Below are 25,853 nucleotides of genomic sequence, written 5' to 3' on the forward strand. Positions count from 1 at the left end.
GAGTTAATCTATTCTTTTACAAGGGGATTTATGTATTGTGCATTAGTTTATATTTTAATTTTTCTGGGTCCAGTAAAATAATAACTGCAAACAAAATGAAGGAAGAAGATGCAGGCTAGTGCTGTTGTGAAAAGTTAAGAAATTGAGGCTTTTTATTTCATCTGCAACTCGTATCACTTTCCACAAGTTGGATAGTCTGTAGCCATTTCTAATACAGATAATATATATTCAAATTAATGTATTTGAAGTTTTTCAGATACTAGGGTTCTATTAAGAAGTTTCTGTGAATAGAGGTGATCAGAGGCTGTTAATGATATGTAGGCAGGATTCTTTGACACTGTCTGCCGTTTCAGAATCATAATTTTGCAAATAGAATACTATCGTATTGAACAGCATGCTTAAATCTTAGCAGAGACTTTCTGAATTCACTTTTAATACAGCGTTTTTTGTCAGAAATTTATTTTTTTTTCACAGGATCACTTGGATGTTTGAGTTTTGTGCTTTCTTTTTATCACTGTATATGCTTATATGTGTGTGTATTTCTTTATGAAAAATAATTGGGTTAATTGTTTATTTGTTGTCTGTTGATGTTACTTTTTTTCACTCTCCCTGAAGCCTTTCCCTGTGTATGTCTGACTTCTCATGGAATTAATGCCTTAAAGACATACACTGAGAAATACTAGGGACTGGGGAATCAATCCTAGGAATCGTAACTCAAGCTGCCAGTTCAAGAAATTAAGTGCAGCAGTACAGTGTGGGCTGTATGTCACACTCAACATACTAACAATTTTTACGTAATGAACCTTGGTCTTATAGTCAATGCAGTATATTAACTTGTGGTAATACTATTCTGTTGTATTTAATACAGTTGTATTTCTGCTCACTTAAGCAATAAAAAAGCAAATTCAGCAGAAGGAGCAAGCATACTAACTTTGCATGCACATTGATTGCTTCCAGAGATTTCTTTCCAGCACTATTTGGTCACGCAACATTAGAAACTGTTTTTAGAGTCAAGTTGACTAAAGTTTCCCATTGCCCTCAATGATGTAATTATAGCATACAGACTGAATTCAGTATGGGGCTCTTTGTATATGTTTTTTAGCATTTTAAGTATGATTCACAGTTTCAAAGTAACTTTGCTTTCATTAGTTTGTAAGATAAAGAAACAGAAAGAGAGAACTTTCGTGAATGGAAACAGTGGCTTCTGCTATGACATAGTATAAAGCCTTGGTTTTTACATTCACTGTGAGCATTCTGTGAGATGTGCTTGACTTGGTATTAGAAGTCAAACCATTTAAGGCTTGTTCAGTAACATCATAAATAGGCTAAGCCTGCTTAAATAGGGGAAAATTACACTTGTAGATGCAGTTACTATTCTATTGTTTCAGAGCTTAAAATGGGCGATTTTGCTTGAAGATTTTCACTTACTTCAGAAAGAAATGTTAACTTTTTTTTCCCTTGTGTTGCATGGGAGATAGGTAAGAATTTGGTAACCAATTGATGTTTTATTAATATCTTTATTTATATAAATGTTTATATTTACCATGTTAGTATTACAATTTCCAGTATTGCTTTCCCTCTCATACTGTTTTGTTGAATGAAGTTTTACTTTTTTAAAATACTTTGCCTTTGTGTGAGTGTGGGTTAATCAAGTACATAATTTACCTTTTTCATATATCACCATCACTTAGCACTGAAGAGTCCAGCACTCTATACCACTTGCAGCAGTATCAGTGTGCTAGAAAAATGTGTTTTCTGTCCTTTTCTCTGGTACCTAAATTACTTCTGTTTTGTTTAAATTCAATTTTCAAGGAACAGTCGCCATAATTACAATAAAGTTCTGACGCTTATGAAGCATGTGGTGTTCTGAACACCCCAAGAAACCTTTTATAAAAATGTGGTATAATCTTTATTCGGTATTTAGGAAAGGGATGTGTTGAAAGGTCAAATAAAAGCTTTTCCTGAATTTCCAGTACTCCTGTCAACCTTGTGGGCTAGCAGCTGATCTCCAGAAATGGCAAGAACTGACAGCTTTGATTATTACCACTGACAGCTCTTGTCCCCTGACATCTTTCATGAGTAGCAGTTATCTGCCTTTTAGTGGACACTTACAGGATCTAAGACTAGCCACTATTTTGATCAAGAGTGGAATACAAACCAGTTCTAACATTTATCCTCATTTGCTGGACAGTGGTACATGTGGTGACCATTGAAGAGTCGTGGTTCTTAAGGTGAACCTTGCAGCTCTAATTGTGCAGCTTTCCTAGCTTTAAAATATGGTATTTTACCTCATCAAGGACTGGATAGAATTGCAGTCTTGTATAGAAAGGCATGTATAATTTCTCATTATCAGGCGTGCCAAAATGAAAATGGATTTCCTGCTGCATTAGTGCAGCCTCTCAGTAGCCTTCTCAAGGGTAGTTGTGGAGTTGGTAGGCAAACTAGATGTGACGTTTATCAAGGAGACAGATATCCCTTCTGTAGGGTGATCTTTTGGAGCTGAGTTTCTGTTTCTGTAGTTATGGTCCAAAGAGAAATACCAAAAGCATATGACAATATGATCCATAATAAAGGATTAATTCATTGAGGTATTGGTGCAGAGTATTGCCTAGTAAGTTATTCTAGAAATAACTTTCATTTTTCAAATTAAAAAAACCCTAGCCCATAGAATTATCATTGCCTTTGTCAAAATATGAAGCTGATTTGTAAACCATTAGTATCAAAAGTGACTTAATTTTAATACCAAAGGGATTAAAGGGTTTTTGCTAACTATCTTTTCATGGCTGAGAAGTGTATATAATATATATTTTTTAATGTACAAAATACTTAGACTTAAGAAATTGACTCTCGAAGGAGTTTAGATGCAACTGTTGTCTAGTGTATCAAGTGTTTAGGGGATTTTTGTTCTAGTGATCTGCAGGAACTGTAGCTTGAAGATATAAAATTATAATTCTCATTTGGGCATTGATATGTCATGAATTTGGATCCGTGAGTCTTCTGTTTTGCATCTTCTGTACTTAACTTATGACTTATATACTTAACTTATGAAGAGGCCTTGGTTCAGTGAAGAACTTCTGGACAATCCTAACTGAATACGTTCAAGTAACCTTGTTCCTGAAATTTCAGAAATTTCACTTGTGTTTTGTCCAGAGGAACTTGTGCTGGAATAGTATATTGGCATAGGTTAGATTTGTGCTGCGTGAGAGATATAAAATAACATTAAAATATGTTTTCCTCACTTGGTACTGTTTTTTCTCTTTAGTGTAGCATAAAACAGGAGTATGTTGGTGATTCTGCTTTGTAATACTTCTGAAACACTCTAACAGCATAATAATTGAATATTTATTTGACTGTATAGTATTTGGCAGTATGGTCAATGATGATGCATTTTAATTTCCATAATAAGGAAGTACCACCAAGTAATCCTGTTGCATCTGAGAGACTCGTTTTATTAGTAGGCAAGACATGCCTGATTGGGGGAAAGCTTTCTGTGTTTTTCCACTTCTGTAGAGCTGCTTACCCTGGAAGAGTATGGTGTTTCATTAGTAAATCAGTAAGCATGTATATGGATGGCAATATCAGTTCCTAAAAATTCCAATGTAATTTTAGTTATCAATCAAGTTTTTTTGTGTTAAGTACACTGACCACAAGCAAATTATATTAGAATGCAAAATATGAATTTTGTTCATAAAAACTGTGAAAAATTACATGCAGAAAGGGAATGGAGAAAGCAGCTGCTAATAAGTGCTATGAATTAAAGCTTTTCAATAGAGCAGATATCTGCTAATCTTCAGCTTGTAGTCTGGGCTTTGTAATGGTTTTGTACTGACAACTGTTTTTTGTTGATAGGGTGTGCAGTAGATTCCAGCAGATCTTTTGTTTCTGTTTTGATTTTGCTGAGAACAGATTTATAAATATAGGGGCTATTCTTTAAGTTTACACAGTGCAAAGACAGGTGAAATTACTGGGATTGCTTTAATGTATACAATATATATAAATATCTATACGGTAATGGCAATTATAATACCCATATGCTGTAAATACTTCATGTTGGCAGTTCACACAGATATAAGAACATCTCCCTTTCTGTGACCTCCTGTCCATATTTTAAAAAAGTTGCCTGACTAGTGGGTCACCTTTGAGTTTTGTTTTTGGACATGGTAAATAGCTGTATTTCTGGAGACACTAGATGGTTCATAGACTTTAGCAACAGTAAGAATGTGTTGCTTGTGCTTCAGCTCAGGTTTGACAATTTGAATCTTAACAGTTATATTCTTCATTCCATATGCACAAAAAAGTTGTGCATATGGAATGCAGCTATTTAGGGAATTCTGTGAATGAAAAATTGATTTTTACTCCTTGTAATTATTGGGTGCCTTTATGATCTAGTGTTTCACATAGGGAAGTCTTTTGTTGCAGGAATTAGTAAGGAAACAAAAATGGTAATTTTCAAAAATAACAATGCTATAGTTCTGTAAAACTAGTTTTACAGGTCATTTAAATGTAAACTGAATTTCTATGCTATGAGTCCTCAGAGCTTTCTCTAAGTTAGTTTATCAGAATCATAGCAATGTAAATCAAATACATTTTAGTTGCTTTGCAATGTGTTAGAGAGAAAGATTCAGGTCCAGTACAGCCTGAGAGGGTCATTTTACATATTCCACATATTGAAAATGCATTACAATAGCAATTTTACTTAGTTTAAGTTATGCTATTTAACTGTTTCTTTTACTTGTTCTAATAGCTGTGTTAATTTCTCCTCTTCTAACTTATGTACTACTGCTCACAAGTAAATACCGAGCAACCTTTGAAGCCCTGCTTTTCTCTCTTTTCTTCAACTTCTTAGAACCTTTCAGTTTTTCTTATTCATCCAAAGTATCAGTGGAATCAGTGCTTTGTCCTGCTGTCCATGAAAAATCGTGGTTAGGGTTTTCCCATCCCTCCTTTTCAAAGTTATTGGTAAGATTTTTCTAGCCTTTGCTAGTATTTATACTAATTTTATCTACTGTTTTAAATAGGAGTAGGCCTGTCTGCAGCCAGTCTTAATCACAGTGAGATTTTTCTTACTAAGTTCTTGTTTGTGACTAACACCAAATCAGAAAGAATGTTTTTGCCAAAATAATCCTTACTGTTTTAGTGGGTACTACTCACCCTCAGGAAAAGCCTGCCGGCTATGCCATTTAATGTAGGAGTACAATACACTCTGACCAGGTTCTTTTAGATATTCTATGCGTAGATGGTTTAGTGAATAATGCAGAATTTTCTTATTTGAAATTACTTGTAATTACATGGGATTTTGATTTAGCAGAGTGATACAGCAATGCACTTAAATCACAGTGAAGATACAAATTATGTTTAGCAAGGTTTTGAATTGTAATATACAGTTCAGTCACAATACAAGTACAAATTACATTGAGCAAAGTTTAGCAATCACAATACACAGTTCAATCACAATACAAATGCGAATTTCATTATGGAGCTCTAATAGTATACTGAAGGAAAATCAGAGTATCCCAGTATCACATCTTTCAAAGCTGTCAAATTGTCTTTTAAGAATGTTTTCTTGTATGCTGAATTTTTCAGACTTTTCAAAACATTTTGAGATCTGCTACAACTGATGTCTAATACTTTTTTGATATTTAACTTTTTTTTATTAAAGCACCACATTAGTTCTTTTTGGCAGCTAAACCTTATTTGATCCAGGAGCTCTTCAGCTTAACCTCTAGAACTCTGATTCAGTATGGTTATCTTTGCATGCAATTTTTATGAGAACCGAAGTATTTATAGCTAATTTGGCAGTTAGGCTCTCTAACCAAAGAGGCATACATACTTCACTGTACTTTTACTCTATGGTCCCATACAAGAAATGAAGTTTCTTGAACAGTAGAAAAAATTAAAAAGTTTTTATTTTCATATTTTGCTATGAAATCTATGTCTTTCATTACTGAAAAAAAAAAAAAAAAAAGAAAATTTCTGAAACTGAGTTTGCTGATACACTGCTGGAACAGTAAAGTTTTCAAATACAAGTCTTTTTCCTGACTATCTTTTTTTAATTTTTTTTTTTAAATTTGTATTATTATATTTCTTCCAGGACATTTGAAACTATAGATAATGCCTCCCAGGGCTGAGATTATGCTCAACTACCTGAAAAATAACAGATGCTTCTGTGCTCTTCATAGTGGAGAGTGCTGCTGTACGAAGCCAGGAAACATCAGTGGAACATAACCCCAAGCAGCAAAATCATTGTTGAGATTGGCAAAAGCAAATTGTACTGTATTAGTGTCTATGGCTTTTCACATCTGCTGAGTTAAATCAGCAAATGCTGGCAACAGCCCATTCTGCAAATGGCCCAAATGTTTTCTGCCTGATAATTTGAGTTTAACTTAGTAAGCAAAAACCATTCAGAGCATTAGCATTGTATGTTGGAGAAGTTTCCCCACAAACTGTTAAACCAGTAACATTAGTGAAAACCATTCATTCACTTACTTGGAAAGGCAGCATAGTGACTGTTTAGAAGTACTTTGCTGTGGAAGGAGTTTCCTTTGTATCAAAACAGGTTCTGGGCTATAATTTTCTTTTTGTCTACACTGTTTGTTTTAATGAATTGTTTCACTTTTCTTAACTATGTGAAGGGGTACAGATGCATATGAATAATCACATTCCTGACAACTGGTATTTCTGGAATTACATTACAGATATTAATTGATCCTATATAAATACTCTTTTCAGGTATTAATATGATAGCAGGAACTGTTATTAAGTTTAGCATTGCTAATCACCTTATACTATCAATAATACTATGGCTGAATTATATGTGTTGTGATTTAAGCCCACCTGGCATCTAAGCACCACATAGCTGCTCACTCACTCCCCCACCAACTGGATAGGGGAGAGAATTGGAATATTCTTGTACCACTCACTGTAAGGGTGGCACAAGAAGTAGGAAAGGCCTTGATGCTGTACAAGCACTGTTCAGCAATAACAAAAGCATCTCTATACTATCAATACCTTTTTCAGTACAAATCCAAAACACAACTCATAGTAGCTACCATGAAGAAAGTTAGTTCTGTTCCAGCCCAAACCAGCACAATATGATACAGTAAGATTTATATCAACTGTTATGCATTTATTTAAAGTCGTAATTGTATCATCAATTGTTTCTGCTTTTCTGTAGGAAAAAAGAGCACTTGGTCTAACCCCTTAGGAAACGAAGTGTTCAACCTAATTATGAATTGTATCTGGTAAAGTAATATTGCAAAAAAAGCATTGTATTTGCAGTGAAGTAAAAATGACCAGGTGGTTTAGGGGGATTCAAGATCTATGACCACTGTTACTGGTGACAGTAAGATGTTTTTACATACTTAGGAATAGGTTGCATTACATCATCCAGTTAATACAGTTTTTGACTGGTATTAATCCATTTTAGGCTTCAGCATGAATATGTGATATATTTACAGCCAGAAACAGAAGTTACAAGAAATGGACTTCATTCATATAAGAGTGTTTAAAAACCATGTGCATGCTAACAGAGTTGCAAAATAAGCTTTCCTTGATATTTGCCAGTGTGTCTATGTGTTATGCATAAGCGTGCAATCTCTTGAACAGTGCTGATAATCGAGGTGCAAATATATATTGAATTTCCCTGTCATGGCTAGCAGGTTCAAATCCTGTATTTTTCTTTTATTCTCTCTGACAGCGGGATGTATTTCGTACTCGAGTTGAAGTTTGTATACAAAAGCATACCAACAATGCTTTATTCACTTCTGCCTTGATTACCTCTTAATTTGAAATGTATATTTCATGCCAAGAAGCTGAAAAAAAAAGGCACATCAGAGTTCAGACCAAGGAATTCTGTTGTGCACCTGTGCAGAGTCCTGTTCATGCACTTACTGTCAGCAAATTTTGAGGAAGTGTAAGTGACTTGATCTGAGTTACAGCAGTCATAGAAGTCAAGGTAGATTCCCTAGCTCCATTTCATGTGCTGTGTAAAGAAAATGCCCCCAATAGGCATACATTATGTTTCATATCACTGCATTGGCTGACCTGAATCTTTTGAATTGCCTGTCTTGGGCCATTGGTAGCTGCTCTTAGAGCAAGGCCAAGTTATCACAATGAAGGTTTCATTGCATAATGGTGCATATCGTAGAGTGTTTTTGGTTGGCAGCATTGCATAAGTGACTATTCATCAAAACTTGCTCTACCAGAACTGAGAGCATTCTTATGCTCTTTCATAACAATGCCAGTATGTAAGATTATGAGTGAAACATCATGTTCATAGCTCTTCTTGAAACATTGCAAACTGGTCTTATAAAGTAGATGTTTGGGGTTTTTTGGGGGGGGCAGTGTATCTCTCACTGTAGGAACAGATGCTTCTACCAGTTTTTGCAGGTTTTGAGTACTTGCAGTTGGCACTGATACACAGCTGAAGTAAAAAGTATGCCTGCTTATGACAGTGGAGTTTCTGAGATCTTCCAGTCAGTATGACCACTACAAATTGTTCTCTGTTCTTATTCTGAGAATCCTCAGTTAAGGTGGATTTTGAATGGAGCCAGCTGGAGGCTGTAGTTGTTTTGTGTCCTTCTAATGATACATCTGATCAGAGAAACACTGAGCTCATGAGGCCCCTGAATGTCTAGCCTGAAACTGCATGCAACAATGTGAGTTAGGAAAGTAAATTTATTTTAGGCTGAGCCACTGATTGCTCTTGACCTAAATAGTAAGTAATGAAAGGACTAATTAAAGAAAATAAGAGTGAGAAGCACTGGATAAACAGAAAAAAAAGTATCTAAAAGTCCCTCAAGTTTTCCAAGGTGTTTTTGGACATAAATAGGGCATTGGTATCATCAAATGAACAAGGGAAGAAAGGCTATAAACTGTGCCAAGACAGTAATGTTTGTTGCATCAAGTAATTACATGCTCTGTGCTTTCTCTCAAACAGTTGGGGAGCTGGTTTGTTTTTTAAATTTCCTTGCCTCTTTTGGTTAAGTAGATTCTCAGTTTTTATATACGGTACATAACTTCTCTGACTACATGGAAACCAGGTACCTCCACTTGTACTACCAGAGAAGCTTATATAGAAATTCTTCCTCTCACTGATATTGGTGCACACACACACACGCACAAATAAAGCACACAGAGTAAAACTGCCCAAGTTCTACTGATGTAGAATATTTACACAGACGATTGCATGTTGTCCCTGGTGGGGAAGTTGTTTAAGACAGCATTGTTGTCATGTTTTGTAATGGGATTGTGTAGTCTGTAACTATTTTTTTAAAATACCAATTTCTTTTGACATTTGATTATTTCAGTGTGGCTGTGTGAATGTTAATTATGAGGAGATGAACTAATACTTCTGAAGCTCTTGAAAGATGATAATTTAGGCTCAAGGTTGCCTAGGAAATTCCTGAGGAGAACTGAAATTCACTAGCCTTACAGTAGTGATAACAGAATATCAGACAAAGCTTGTAATCCTTAGGAACATCTATTCTGTTTACTCTTAATTTTGTAACCTGTTAGTGAACCATTCCTTTAAGTACTGGATTAGGCAGCCTCCTTCTGAAAGGAGGACGGATATTTTTCCTTTCTTGTTATGGTGGAGAAGAGTGAGAGGTTCCATGGTGTAATATACCAGAGGATCATATTAGAGAGCTTGTGTAGTTCATGCAGAGACAGAAGACTGCAGTAAGGATCATGGAGAAGACAGTCACACCTCAAAGGACATAGAAGAACATAGAATTCAGAATTACAGATATTAGAGATCAGAGGCAAATAAATGAGGAGTGTTTGCTTCTAGTCAATAGCTAACTGGAAGTGCTCTAGACATAATGTAAAGGAGAAAATAAATTTATTAAAATAGTGTTAATTTTTATGAGTTTGTGAAAGATAGAGTCTGGTACATATGCATATGACACTTTGTCCCTGGCTTATTTTGGAATGAGGTTCTAAATACAGAACTCTTGAAAGCAACAAAAGGCTGTTAAAAGCCAGCATTATTCTTGTCTCTTGCATGCTTTTCAATTTCTTGGCTGGGAAAGCATTTGTAAAGATCACACAAAAGGAAACTGAAATTATGGAGTTTACATGGAATTAAGATGTAAATACTGTTTTCATTAAAACCAGAACCAATATAGTCATGAACTCAGCAATATGCTGCAGGCAGTGGAAAGGCAGAGCACGGTGTGAGGGAACTACAGTAATCAACCTAGAATTGGTTCCAGGACTGTAAATCTGAAGATAGATTTTTGAATAAAGAAGAGCATTATAGGCTGAGGTTCTGGGCAAAGGCTTCAACTATCATGGGAGAATTATTCAGTGGTGATAAGGAATGGTGCAATCAAAGGTTGTCAGTTTCCAAGTGGATAATAGATAGGGAAGATATTACAAACCTTCACAACAAATTCTGTGTGCTTCTTTGTTTTCTTCATAAGGGAGAATCAAGCTCTGAATTTTCTGTGAGGTCACAGCTATAATGAAAATATTTCAAATAAGGAGTACAAGCTCCTGAAGGAAAATAATGTAAAAGGAAGAATTAAAAAAAAAATCTGTAAGGCTTAAGCCATTTGTAAGATGGCTCTTTAAAGGAAAATTTAAATAGGAAGAGAACTAGAGAAATAACTTTCAGAGTTCTATGTTCTACAGTTCTTTAAAATTGCAAGCAATAGAAAAAATATGATTGAACAGAATGTTTTTAAGCAAGACCTTTGTTAAACTTTTAACTTAAAAAGTAAGTAATTAAAAAAGTTATTAAGGTAATACTGGCAATTTATATGTTCATCTTCTCCTTGTGTTCAGCTGTTTCGCACTGCTGTTCTTTGGAAGCTAAGTTTTTTACCAGAAAGCTCTGCTGCTAAATATTGACAGCTTTTTTGCAGTTGTTCTCTTTGTGCCCTCCTACTCAGATTATTGGCAAATGTTTATTGAATTGACATTAGTTCTTTTGAGAAACTGTAAAAATGAATTAAAAATCACATGCAGGATGTATTTATTAATTTGTTTTTATTACATTTGGCTTGCTTGTAGACAAATATTTTAGTCGATATTTTATTCAACACTGATAAAAATGTTGCCAACTTTACTGTGCTTTTGTAGCAATGTGTGACAATTTATCATAGGAGACCCATAAAGCCTCTGCTTTTTCATCAAGTGGAGAAAGCAATCATGGGCTGAAGGAACGTGATGAATCAGCTTAATGTACTTAAATGTTTCTCTGTGTTGGAGTTTTGGTCTTGTGAAGTAAACAGTTTTTCTTAGATACATCATTAGAAAAGGACTGTATGCTATAGACCATTTTTGTTATCTGAAAGTTTTATTCAAAACTTTCCACATTTTCCGTCCACATTCACATTATAATTATTCTGATTGACACCTACGTGCCTTCTCACTTTGTGAATGATTTAATAGACACTGCCTCAATGATCTAGCATGCCTGTCTCTCTGCTTTTTAGATCTGATTGTTACCCATTACACTCTGGCTATAATGTTTGCCTTTTTTCCCCCTTTGGAAAATGAGTGTCACTCTCCATGAAGTTTGTGAGGTGCGATCCTGTGTGAATGGGGTGATTTGTCAGGTGCTGCTGCCAGGATGCAATGTGTTCCATCCATAGGGAATTTAGGGCAGAGTGCATGGAGGGAGAGGGGATAGAGTTTGGAGGGAGTAAGGAAACAGTGGGGAGTAAGGAGACATAATATTGTTGATATGAATGCCAGTTGTAAGTAGTAGAGCTACTTTCCTATGCTGTATGTGGAGCAATCAGCTCATGACATGGATGTCAAAGCACTTAATTGTGGGTTTTTCCTGACTCGACATTCTTTTAGACTTCTGCACCCATATTTGCACACAGACTTCTTGTAACATTGTTTGATTGTCTTCGTTAGCACAGGACAGATTCATTGTTGTTTATCTTCATTCCATGACTACAATATAGCCATTGTTTACTTTTTTTTAGAACTGCCTGAGACTACCTTAATTGAAGAGAAAGTTCAAGAGTCAGAGGCATGGGCCAGGCCTCTGGTCTACCTGTGGCAGACAAGACAACCCAATTTCAATGCTGAAAAAGAATACAATGCAGCTTGTGCAAAAAAGGAACCTCACTGTGCCATTTGCACTCTTCTCATGCCATACTATAAGGTAAGCAAGGTTCTCACAGCTCCGTTTCTGGATGAAGTGCGAAATTGCTGCCTGGCTACTTAATTTTCAGGAAATTATAAAAAAGAGACACACATTTCATTTTTAAGAGAGGTAAATAAACTCACTACTGTTAAAGTTAGAATTGGTACTTTGTTCACCTGCATCTACCCTTGACTGCAGACAATGTATGCCTTCTACTACCATTTATGCAGGGTTCGTGTTTGTGTGTGTATATTTTCCCTTGAAATTACACTTTTTGATATAGTGAAACCAAATAGGTTTGTATCTTTTAGCTATTTCCTTATTTGTCCATCTCCAATTGCTTTTTATCAGAGCCTCTTTTACGCTGCCTTCCTTCAGTGTTGAGGAAATAAGTGTTTTCACAGTACTCAGGCCTTCACAGGAAAAATATTCCCTTGGAAGCAGTCTAATGCAGAGCACTGTTTGATACTGTGTTGTGGAATTACTGTGTTAAATAGCAACTAAAAATGGTATTGCAGTACTATGTTGCTAATTCTGAAGCTGCTAAACTGGAATTTCCTCAGCATGGGAAACAGGAAAAAAGCATTTATTGCACTGGACCCAGTGAACACTGCTGCAATAACACTGGTTTGCAGTCTGAATGCTATTCTAGATGTTACAGTTCTTTGGAGCAATTAAGGTACAATGTGATATATACCTAGAAGCAGTTAATTTTCTCATGAAACTGTTACACTTAATACAAAAGTTGGGAGGGGTGGAATAGTTCCATCATTGTCAAAAGGAAGAGTAAGACTCTCTTTTACTTAAATAAAATTTTATTTATTTTCCAGCCAGACAATAATGATGAAGAAAGTCCTATTTTCAGTGAAGCAAACTCAGCAGAAACATTGATGGCAGAAAATGAGAAGACTAAACCTCTTATTCCAGAGATGTGTTTTATTTATAGTGAAGAAAACACCGAAAACTATCCATCAAATGCCTTTGTGGAAGAAGATGGAACAAGTATTCTGATTTCATGTGCAAAGTGTTGCGTACGGGTTCATGCAAGTAAATAATCTAATTGTTCTGTTGGTAGAAATGCAATTTCAAATTTTGCTTTATTGATAAGTAATAGTTATCTAGGCTTCTTGCATGTCTTTAAAAGTACTTGAAGAACGTTTCCATTTGTAATGCTTCAATCACTGGGTAATTCTTTCTGAAAACTATGTTACATTTTCTGTAACTTTTTCATGGTTGCTGTGAAAATATTGAAGAATTAACTTTCTTGTAAACTTTCAATAATCGCGAACTTCTGATTCTTTTTTCTGTTCTGAGTGATTTAATTACTCTTTTGCTTCTCTATTTTAAATCACTGTGCAATGCTAGTATGTCCTTATTAAGTAGTTATAGTGAAATTCTCCTGGGGGACTTGTGAATATTGCTATTAAATTTGGGTTGCAGTATTTTCCTTCACTTCGCATTCTTTTTCATTGCAAGAGTAACTGATGAATGCATGGATTTTTCTGCAGTATCTTCTAAGGACTGTAGAACTGTAATAGTTAAGTCTAAGAAGTCAATGAGATATTTGGAAATGTGGTATATTTGCACAGAATAAATGTCAGTACATTAAGTCAAGTTTTTACTTCAGGGAGAGTTGGTGATATGACATTGCACTGACAAAAATAAGAAATCCACTCTGATTTGGTTTTTGGGTGCTTGGGAATTTTGTTGTTTGGTTTGGTTTGCTGGGGTTTTTGTTTTGTTTTTCTTGTGGGGATTTTTGTGTGTTTTTTTTTTTTTTCAGTTTTGGGAAGATATATTTCATAGACTATGAAATTAGAATTAAGCCTAGATTGTAAAAGTCTCCTTTTTCACAGGACAGGCATGTGTTTTACTAAGGTTTATGTATAATTGAATTGTATGACATCATTGATAGAAAGGCAGAATATAATAATCAATCCAGCTCTCTTATTTTAGGTTGCTATGGTGTTCCTTCTCATGAAATCCATAATGAATGGTTGTGTTCTCGATGCAGAAAAAAAGCCTGGACAGCTGTAAGTTTCACTCATTGTTTAGCTATCTAACACACTAGATATTAAGGGAAAAAAAAAGGTAGCATGTGCATTAATTCATGTGGAATGCAGCCTGCATATTTTTTCTGATCACACTTTCTGGGGAAAAACTATTTATTAAATATGAGTAGATTTCAATGTAAAATGTAATGGCATTTTGATAGACAAACTTGGAGCAGTTTCATAGACCCATGAAAAGAATTGGCTAGCAGGATATAGTTTTGTGAAAAACATTGTTCAAGCAAACAACTGACAATTAAAATGCATATAAAAGACAGAAAAAGTGAGATATCTCCTAAATAGTTATAACCTGATTTTCATCTTTCATTGGTTGCCAGAATACCCTGTTACAGCTTCCTTTTCAGACAGTCATGCATTTGAGGATCTTCTGAAATACTTTAGTGACTCCTGTTCTAGATTCAGGGGAGTATCAAGGGAAAAAGTGTAAGTTGTTGTTATGAGCTCAGAATTTAATTATTAGTTAAACAAGCAGGGTTAGAAACCCCGCTATTCTATCAAAAATTACAAAATGTTAACTTCTTTGAGGGAAATTACAGCTATGATGGCAAGTATGAAAGTTCTAAGGAGAATATCCTTATTAATAAAATACCATGTATGACTAAATCACATATTTTTTTGTTAAAAACACTGAAAAATGTAAGATGTTGCCTTGGGACCTGATATTAACTGCAATATAAAAATAACACATTTGAGTGGAAATTAATAGTCTTTGTCTTTTGACTGTAGTACATTTTTTAAAAGCAAAGTCACTAAAAAAACTGTAAAACAAAATCTAGTCTTAAAATTTGAATTATGTGCTGTAGAAAGGATTCTAAAATTCTTCTGAGGTTTTAAGGTTACAAATATTCTCGAAGTGGACATTTAGATGGCAGCAGTTAAGGGAATGATAAGAACATTAGTGAAGTGTCTGATGACTCATTTATGTTCACTATGGGTCAATTAAGGGGGAAGCTTGGTAGTATGATAGAGATAGGAAACTATTGGTGAGAAGATTAAAACTTGACTAGAATTGTTCTTGGTGGACTTTTAGGGGAAAAATTAACACCTGTGGAAAACATTAATTTGAGAAGAATTATTCACATTTGACTGAATAAGTTTGGGGTTATTCTCTTATGATGTATGTATGTTTCTGAAAAGAAGGAAAATCTGAATTGTAGAGGAAGCACTTTTTTAGCCAAATTATTTGAGATGAGATGAAGCAGTGAAAAAGATATCAAAACCATATGGAAAATGGCTGAATGAAAATTTTATGTGATGAGGTTTTAGAATTGCATTTTGCACAAGCATACTCTAGAAACTGGAGAGAAGGCCCAGTGTATTTCTGTATCTGTATCTGTAATCTTTCTGTAGCTCTATTTTGGTAACCTGAGTGAAATGAATTTGTACCCCAGGAGAGTCCTTCATTCGGACATGCTTGTAGAATAAAGTTCCATTCTTAATGCCTTAAGTCATTATTAAGTTTGGAAAGTTTTAATGAAATATTGAAGATTGAATAGACGTCTAGACTTAGTATTATGTTTACTTATAAACTTGACCTCTTGCCTGCTGTCTTATCGTCTTTGTGATTACATGTCATTCACATGTAAATGTGAACTGTTCATTTTCATCTGGAAGACATGGGAGTAACTGGTAGTAGGCATCTGTTACCCAAGTTAGATAGCAAAAATCCAGCTGTTTCAAGGATATGAATAATGGTTTGTTAAATACTTTCACGTGAATCATACCAAATTCACTTTTATAATAATAGGTTCTTTCAAAAATCTTGACATACAGATGTTGCACTAATAGCAATCTCAGAGCTATTAGTGATTACAAGAGTTTGTAGAGCTTAGGTGAGGTGACATCAGCCTGGAAAATTTCTTGTTATGTTTTAAAAAGGTGTGAAATGGGTGATTGAAGGAACTGGGTGGCAGTCAGCCTATCTCAGATACCAAGAAAAATACTGAACAATTGCAGAATCTATCAATTTTTAACAACCTAGACAATAACAGAATATGAAGAGATACCTATTTAAGAACAGGCCACTGATTTTTTTGCTGTGACAGACCATAGGAGTAAGGAATAAGCAAAAAATTTCATGCATACTAACTTACAGGTGGTTTTGATGTGCTTTAAATTCTGATATTGAAGTGGCAGAAGAGAGATGATGAAAATAATAGTTGCCAAACACATAGCAATATGGATTTGCTCTTTACCCTTAATATCTCAGACCACCAGCCATCATTGTCGTAAGACTTTTAAAATCATTAGGAAAATAAATTTCTGGGCATTATTTGCTGATTACTTTTCATGTTGTTACAAAGCGTTTGTGGAAATCTAGACTGGTCTACTTTAATCTGTTTAAGATGATTGCACAGGAGCTGGGGGAGTTAACGTAATGTGAAGCTACCAAAGTGTTAAACTGTATTGAAAAATAAATCATATAGGGTTCAACAGAGACAGAGTACTTAGGAGTTGTCAGCTATGCACACTTAATAATGGCAATACCTAACCAATAGTTCCTGTTGGCAGCTGCAGTTGTGACCACTTTAGTCACAAACTGAACATGCCATCAGTTCTGTAGAATCTGAAATATCACACGAGGATGCTTAAGCTTTGTACCAGAAGCAAAGCCTGGAAAAACACATGAAACAATCTTTCTGCTCTCTTCAGCTTTGGTGAGAGTCCAGCTGAAGAGCTGTGTCTTAACAGTGGATATACAATGTTCAAAAAACCATGATGGAGGAAAACAAACGTTACAACTGAAATTGCAATAAAGTAAAATTCTTTTTATCATTCCTGATAGATGTCAGTCATTCCTTAAGGGACGATTGAGAAGATTTAAGCTTCTTAGTATAGCCAGGGGAAGGCAGAAAGAAAAAAGTCATATTCTGTCATGTAAAATTATATGTGTATGACTAAGAGTAACATAAGCAATTGCCATTCTGAAATTTTTTCTTCTTGTGTCTAATCAGATTGTCTCCAGGAATAACTTGTACCCAAGTCTTTTTCATGTGACTCATCTTTTTCATGTGACTTCCTTGTAAGAAAGGGAATCTCCACCTTGTGTTTTAGGGACAAGATGACTTGCAGAGGTTTTAAGCTGCATCAGCAGAAGTTAATATTAATACCGTGATATTTTATTAATTTTTATTTCTAAAACTAGTGAACTACAGGACTAGGATATATAGAGATTTTATAGAAGCTACTCCTTTAAGATTTTTAAAAACATGTTATGGAAACATTTTTCAGGAACAGTTGAAGAAGACTTGATTGTGCCTTGAGGCAGAAGGTTTAAATAGACACTGAATTTTGTTTTTTCAATAGTTCTCTTTTGCTTGTTTGGACAGTATTATTCATTGCAAGCAATGTGGTTGTGGTTGTCTTTGGAGAAAAATTTATTAGTTTGATATCTAACTTAAATATCCTAGCGTATTTTTGCTTCTGTGGAATCTCAGTCCTGACATCAGCATGATAATCATTGCTGATCCTTATTTCATCCTGTTTGTCAATTTAGGATAATGTTTCTGTCCCTTCAGAGTTTGGACTATAACCTTAAATTATACTAACTGCTTTCACTTCAAAATATTACAATACTTTCATCTAATGTTAGAATTATACTTAAGGTAATACAGTTGTCTTTTAACCAATCTTCTGTACATTAAAAATGACAAGTTAATTAAATATACTGCTATCCCTAAGTACTACTTTCCCTTTTAAAAATCAGCAATTCAAGTTAGCTGTACCAACCTGCAGCCTAAAGTTTTATGCTTCCTTTGAATTAAATGTTTATGTTTCTTTTATTAATCAATTTTTAAATTTTTATCATTTTTTCATATAATCAAAGAGTAACAGGTTGGAAGGGGACCTTAAGAATCATCTGATCTAACCTTTCTTGGCAAAAGCACAGTCTAGAGAAGATGGCCCAACACCCTGTTCAGATGAATTTTAAGCGTTCAACACAGAGAATCTCACCAATTCTCTGGGGAGATTACTGCAATAGCTCTCACTGTGAAATTTTTTCCTCTTGTGTCTAATCAGATTGTCTCCAGGAATAACTTGTACCCATTACCCCTCATATTTTCCATGTGACTCCTTGTAAGAAAGGGAATCTCCATCTTCTTCGTAGCTACCCTTTAGATACCGGAACCTGATGATCAAGTCTCCTGTAAGCCTTCTTTATTCATGGCCAAACAAACGCAGTTCTCTCAGTTTTTCCACATTTGGCAGGCTTCCCAGTCCTTTGGTCATCTATATGGCCTGTCTCTGGACCTCTAGCCTGTCCACACCTTTTTTGACCAAAACTGAACACACAATGTGTTTTCTATATCAGTTGTTCTGCATCTGATATTTTAATTGTATTTTAAATTGCTGTGTAGTACCATAAATCTCTCTGGAGAGGGAGATGAAATTAGAGAAAATTCCTTAATTGCATGACCTTTTTTTTGGGGAATATAGAGTAGGGAATATAGAGTGAATGTGTTTTATGTTCCAACTCACACAGTTCAGACTTCAAGTTTCTACATGAATTAAATAAAAAAATAGTATTCATCTAAATTTTTGTTCCGGATAATCATTCCTAAAAAACTGCACTTGTTGCAGAACATCTGAAACAGATTTGGCTCTCTGTGGGATTATATATACATGTGCCTCCCAAAACTTAAGTTTTTTGTATCAGAAAAGTGCATGAAATGGGAAGATTTAGTTATTAGGAAATACCTACTCCCTGAAACTCCTGCTTCCTGGATGTTTGAAATTGTTTTCCTTACACTTCATGTTGATTCCTAGAAGAAGGAGATTTAGCTGAAGATGACCCATCTGAGAAATTCCCTTCTGGCTAAGGCACTAAATCATGAAGAGAAGGTTGATTGGAAAACAAGGAGAAAGAAAGTTTGATGCAATGAAGAATATAATGAAAGTTATGAAACATTGGTGCAACCTTGTTTCAGAGTTTATTTTTTAGGACGGAAAATTCCTTCTAATTCCTCTGGTTACACAGAGTTATTTTAAATTCTGTTAAATTATACTTTCTGAAAATCACAGCAGTTATGTTAACTTTATGGAAAATTTGGTCTCTATTAGGCTTCTGTATATCAGCATGACTTTGCAGAGCAATGAAGCTGACAGCACTGTTGGAATGAGAGTTGTCTTAATAGCTAAATCAAACTTTATTATGTGTGGATCCCAACTATGAACATCATTAAAATATGGAAATAGAAAAATGTCTATGTGGATTTAGGTTGACAGAGCCAGACTTTTCCTTGATGGTTATTCTATATTATCAGAGGAAACAGATTTTGAGATTCAGAAGCATACTGTTTTCTTTTAGTTTAGGCATCTCTAAGAGGCTGAAATAGTATGCTTTACAACACTTTATGTCTAATTTTCACCCTCTACGATATACCTGCATTCATAATATATAATACATCTTTATATTCTGTTAGGCAGTAGGTCCAGTTTGATAACAGTTATTGACAAAAGAGAAGAGTGATACGGAATTGTCTATGCTAATGGGCAAAAATAGCCATAAATCAATCCCCCAAAACAATTTAAAAAAATCAAATAATATTAAATAAGTCATCTGCATGAATTCTGAAACTGTAACTGTATTGATACAAAGTGCCTTGATTGAGAACAAATGCCTCATTAATCTTAAATGCTTCAGCTAGAAAAAGTTAGTGAAGTCAGGAAGAATAATGACTGGCATTATAGAGAATGCAACGTACTGTACAATGAGCAAAGATGTGGTCACCTAATAGCTATAATACATAAACATGGAGTACCTTTGTTATTTAGAGGACAACGGATTTAGGACAGGAAAGAGATAGAAAGAAGAGCAAGTAAGAGAATAGGTAAATAGACTTCAATGGCTTGGTTCATAATCAGGTAGCTGTTCGTAAGGCTACTAAGGGAGCTGCATGACTTTTCACAAGTGATTCTTACATTGTTCTCCACAGCACTAGAGAAACTGTTAAGTACCTAATCTGGTTAGCTGGCACTGATTTTGAGAACAGATCCTATGTTTAAATAGCTTAGCAGAATTTCTTTTTCTATAGATGAGCTTTTTCATGCTTTTTATATTACTTACTGATAATCAGCCTTTGGGTTTATTTGCATTTTATGATTAGAGTAGCCCTTTATGTAACTTGAAGGATTTTAGTTTCTTTTTACCAAAGGCATCAGAAAAGTGGCATGTAAGAGCTTTCCACATTCAAGCTCAGAAACCGCCCTATTTCACTCTACTGAAAATAATGATTTTGAATGTTCTTTTTGTAGTGGTGCCTTTCTCACTGATACTGAGTCAGCATTTCCATTATAAGCTGCTGTATTCAGAGCCTGGCAACTGCCAAAATTAACTCAATACATGTGAGTTGGTTATACAGTGTCTTAATTTTCAGCCTGATTTTTCTACCAAGCTTTTTAAATGCCTTTGAATATTGTTAATAAAAGAAACTATTGGACAGGAAAATCTGGCTATAATAGAAAAAGTAAAAACTGAAATGCTTCTGTGGTTTTTTGTTTTCAGAAAAATAAAACCTGATGATTATTTAAAAAAATACTTATTTTTAAAAATTTATTTAATCTGTATTTTCACAAACCTTCTCTGCAAAACAGTTGCCTTACTGGGAGAATTACTTGTAAATGCTGATGGTAACCATGTATGGACTCAGATGTGGGGAGCATTATATTTCTTTCTGATTTTGGTATTATACTAGTAACAGTATATTTATTGTTTACAAAACTCAATCTTTGAAATAACATATTTTAACAGGTTTGTAAATATGGGGTTTCTCTGATGCTGTCACAGAAACCAAACTGAAGACCATTAAACTCAGAAAATATGTTTTTAATGTAAGTGCCATAAGGCTCAAACTCAAAGCCCATTTTGACCTTTCAGTGCCTTCATTGGAGTTTGCCAAGTCAAGCTTTGCTACTGATACCCATGTCAAAGGGCTTGACAGCTTTGGTCACCTCCAACTGTGTGGGTATTCTCATATTACAAGGAAGGGATTCCCTGCAGGGTGAATTATGATTTCAGTCAGATGCACTTTTGAATCTGGCCCTGCTTGGAGATGGCATTGGACCAGAAAACCTCCCTCAATCTCATCCAATCTTAATTTATCCTCAAAGACCATATCTAATCTCTAGAGGTACTGCTGCAAAGCCATTGAGAAGAAACATGCTAAAAATAGCCAGTAGCAGGATATCCTGACCTGCCCAGCTGGTGCTATGCTGCTTTCTTAAAGACACAGATTTTCTTCTGAAGATACTCAGGTTTAAATCTAGTATTTGCTGTCTATAATAATTGGAATAAGCTTACATATTTTTAATCATAGTATGTATATATTAGATACACCATCAGTCCTGTTTTGTTTGCTAAGCATTTAGTCTCAGTGTTCACAGAATCATAGAATGGTTGAAAGGGACCTTAAAGATTATTTAGTCCAACACCCTGCCATGGACAGAGTCTTTCACTAGACCAAGTTGCCAGGGCCACATCCAGTCTGACCTTGAACATTTCCAGGAATGTCTGGAGTTTCCAGGAATATCTACGGCTTCTCTGGGCAACCTGTCCCAGTGTCCCACCACCCTCATAATCAAGAATTTCTTTCTTATGTCTAGGTTAGATAAGAATTTCCTTCTTATATCTAACCTAGACCCACCTGCTTTCAGTTCAAAGCCTCATCTTACCATCTTTCTTGTAGCCCCCTTTAGGTACTGGAAGGTGTTATAAGGTCTCCCTGAAGTGTTCTCTTCTCCAGGCTGAATAACCCCAACTCTCTCAGCTTGTCTTCACAGCAGAGGTGCTCCAGCCTCCTGATATTTTTCTTGGCCTTCCTGTGGACCCACTTCAGCAGGTCAATGTCATTCTTTTGTTGGGGTACCATAGCTAGATGCAGAACTCTGGATGGAGTCTCTTGGAGGCACTGATCACTTCTGTTGACGTGCTGGCCACATTACTTGTGATGCAAGCCAGGATGTGGTTGGCTTTCTGGGTTGTGAGCCAGCTCACACTGAGCTTCCTGTCAACCAACAGCTCCAACTCTTTCTCACCAGGGCTAGTCTTGACCAATTCTCCACCCAGCCTATATTTGTGCTTGGAATTGCCCCAGGTGTTTTCCTCTGTGTAAAAAGGATTTTTGCAGTCTCTCTATATTTTGCAGGAAGAATGATCTGTTTTGTATTCTCAATGGCTTGCTTATTAATGTTTTTAAAAAGTTAATCTCATTCCTTTTGACTCCTCTTCAAAGGGGAAAATGTAATCTTTCTTGTTCAATTGCCTGGGAACAGTTGCTCTTTCTACTATAAGTATTTTCTACATCTGAGTGACCAATAACCACTATAACATAAAATACTTCATATTCAGGGATCTAATAGTCTCCATTTCATACTTTATGGATGTGTTTTACTTTGTATGCATTCTAGGGAGAAAGGACGCATAGTACCCACCCCTGTCAAATGTGAGAGTTATTTTTACTCCAGTTACCTGAATGAGTATTTTGATTCTCATTTCAGTCTCAGCCTCAGTTCTCATTCCTTCTCTGGCTGTGGAATTCTCTCCATATTCCCATTTTCCATCTCACCTCTCTTTCCTGTCCTTTTAGAAGTTTTCTTATCCAAGCCAGCTCTCTCCTGCTCTTTGCATTTTTGGAGATTACTGTTAATAATGCTGTGCACATTGTAGTTAAACACTACTTGCTCTTTATACTGTTGCTTTAGATTGGCATGATATGGGAGCTGCAACTGCAAGGGAATTTTTGGCTATCCTTAAACCAAGGGCAGGGTAGACTGAGTGTTCGCAGGATTAGGTTACTAAAATGTGGAAATTAAGTACCTGATGATTAATAAACTTTAAATTCTCAAAGGTGGATGTCTTGAACAGACTTGGATGCATCTGAAAGAGTAAAATGTTCATCCATGAAAGAAGTGTGGCCACCTTCTATTTTCAAGAATCTACTTCAAGCTTGCAGCCAAAGATCTTTCTACACGTTAAATAAATTTTGGCCTGTGGTGGATATCTCTTTTGTGGAATTACTCAGCCTCCATAATCAGTGTGAAGTTTAATCACTTACAGTGCAAATGAAGGTTGTGAGTTATACTGGTAGCATCTAGCAACTCTGTTAAGAATGATGCTCCTTGTTAGGAAATAGAATCTTTTACACGATAAAGATCAATTTTTCTGCAGTTTATTATTTTTTGCAAATATTTTGTCATTAAAAAAAGGAAGCTTATCTCTGAAGCTAATAGCTTGAAGTGGATACAGTAGTGGACGATGAATTGAAATTCAATAATTTCAAAAGCTATTTTCCAAGTGAAAATTATTCCCTTGGTGTAGGAAGATTAACATATTCATTAGCGGACCATTTCTGAAAACAGTATTTTCAAATATGTCAAAAGAAACACCAGCCTATTTCTCTTTACACAAGTATAAATACAAATATAAATGAGCCGGGAAAATGAGATAACTAAAATGCAGCAATGCTGTATCCAAATGCACATCTGTGTTAATACTACTAGGAGTGTCACCTTGGGCATTACAACACAATTGAGAGAAAAGGTGGAAGACTAAGGATATCTATTTTCAGTTCAAAGGTTTCTATCTAAAAAGGCAACCTGAATGGCTTGAAGAAAACAAAATATGTTTAACAGCCATAGCCCTACAGTTTGTATCTGTTTGGCTTAGCTTTGGCAGAGCTGAACATTAGATGCCTGTTTTAATTAGTTGCTTTTAAAGGAGACTAGTAGATAGGTATTATTGTGACACAGCTTTGGAGCAGTTGACTCTTAAAACTGTTCTGACCTCTTATTAGAAATATTTCAGGGGAAAAAACCAAACCCAATACCTTTCCTAACCACTTTTCTTAGGCTTTTAGATACTAGTTAAAGTCAACTGACAGGGAAAAGAGCTGATGAAAAAAAGGGTGGAAATACATTATTTACTGAACAGTAGTATGCTACTTGGTGCTTAAGACATTATCAAGGGGTAGTGACTTTAAATTGTTAGAGGGTTTAGATTAGATGTAAGGAAGAAATTCTTTGAGGTTGACCAGAAAAGTTGTGGATGCCCTGTCCCTGGAAGTGTTCCAAGCCAGGTTGGATGGGGCTCTGAGCAAACTGGTCTAGTGAAAGGTGTCCCTGCCCATTGTGGGAGAGTTGGACTACATGATCTCTAATGTTCTTTCCAACCCAAACTATTCTATAATCAACACTTGCAATGCTTCAAATCACTAGCCAAAATGTACTGAAATTACTTGAAAATATTATTTCAGGTAAAATCACTGCTAAATAAAGCTGTGACAATAAAGCTAGCACAATAACTTGTTACATGAATGATAATAATATATTAGTAAAGTTGCATTTTGTTTAATTTTTGGGATCACAAATTAGAAAAATTAAGTGTATCTTATATGTAGTAGATACTGTAATGTGTGCTTAGTGCCAAGCAGTTGGATTTTCCTTGATATCTAAGTATTGTTTCTACATATAAAGGTTTAAAACTGCAGGTTACATAGAACAGTAAGATGTGTTATGAGAATTAAACTGAAGTCTGTTCTAGTCTGTTATCCTCTCTTTCACAACAAGAAGTTAATACCTGGTGAAGAATATGTGTCCTGAACAGGCATTCCTAATGCTTTCTCAGTCTCCTACAATGTGGAAATAAGAAATTGTCTTAGCCAAAGGCAGTATCTTTCTATTTACTTAGTAATAAGTAACCTTTGTTGGATTTCTTTTTCATGAACTTGCGCAGCTTCTTTTTCAACTAGTGTAAAATTTTAGCATCCACATCTGGCAAACAGACACATACTGTGTGAAGAATCTTTCTGTTTTTTTGTTTGTTTGTTTTGAATCTGCTGCTAGTTTCCTTCAGTAGCAACTACTTTCTTACTGGAGTACCTAGTCAAGCCCTTTTTGAAGTCTCATTTTTTTAGTAGCATCTGTCAAACATTCAACAATCTTTTTACTGGCTTGACCAGCCACAGCCTGCACAGTTATCCCTTGTGCAGAAATTGTTGCAGGAAATGTTAGCTGAAGACAAGCTTTTTGCTTTTTTTTAGTGAGGTCGGTGAAATAAGGGCAATCAGAACTGAACAAGATGGTTACTGAGGTAACCAGGAAAACAAGAGGTAATTAGAGAAAAGTGCAAGATACTGAAGCTAGGATACAGACAAAGGATTCCAGGTGGAGCAGTGATGTCAGCCATGGCTGTAGAAGAGGTCCTGAAGATTATTGTCCATGTGCTACACAACTCATGGCAGTGTAATCACATCTCCCCAGATGTGGGATAAAAACTAAACATGCTTTGCCTGACATCACTGAAGATCTGTTCTCATCGCATTTCAGGGGGGAGAATGTGGCCACAGATGAAGTCAGTTGTGGTTGTTTAACTGACTAAGGGTCTACATATGGAAAATGTCAAAAAAAGAATGGGATAATCTGGGTTTTTTTATGCTTATCATGCATAAAGTAAAAAGGGACAGGCTTAAGAAGGGAATCTTCATGTTAGTTGTAATGAAAAGCTCCCTAATGGCTTGGATGCCAAAGAGCTGGAAGAGATTATTAGGTTGCTTATGGAAACTACATTTTACAATGAAATTTTTGAAAATGTGTCAGGCACAATTCGTTAAGAGTAACATATATTTTATTTTACTCTGTCTTCATCTGATATAAGCTCAACTTTCTTTTTTATTTAT

General features: G+C 35.3%; 1 protein-coding gene across 5 annotated transcripts in view; it reads left to right on the top strand.

The window, feature by feature from the left end:
- KDM4C (lysine demethylase 4C) overlaps positions 1-25,853 on the top strand; it is a 261,863-nt gene that overhangs the window by 140,464 nt on the left and 95,546 nt on the right. For all 5 annotated transcript variants that reach the window (XM_069001135.1, XM_069001136.1, XM_069001138.1 and 2 more), the window contains exons 13-15: positions 11,946-12,127; positions 12,940-13,156; positions 14,066-14,142. In XM_069001135.1, the coding sequence (XP_068857236.1) occupies positions 11,946-12,127; positions 12,940-13,156; positions 14,066-14,142 (476 nt within the window). The remainder of the gene's footprint in view (positions 1-11,945; positions 12,128-12,939; positions 13,157-14,065; positions 14,143-25,853) is intronic.

Source organism: Aphelocoma coerulescens, assembly GCF_041296385.1.
Source record: "Aphelocoma coerulescens isolate FSJ_1873_10779 chromosome Z unlocalized genomic scaffold, UR_Acoe_1.0 ChrZ, whole genome shotgun sequence".
Taxonomy (NCBI): domain Eukaryota; kingdom Metazoa; phylum Chordata; class Aves; order Passeriformes; family Corvidae; genus Aphelocoma; species Aphelocoma coerulescens.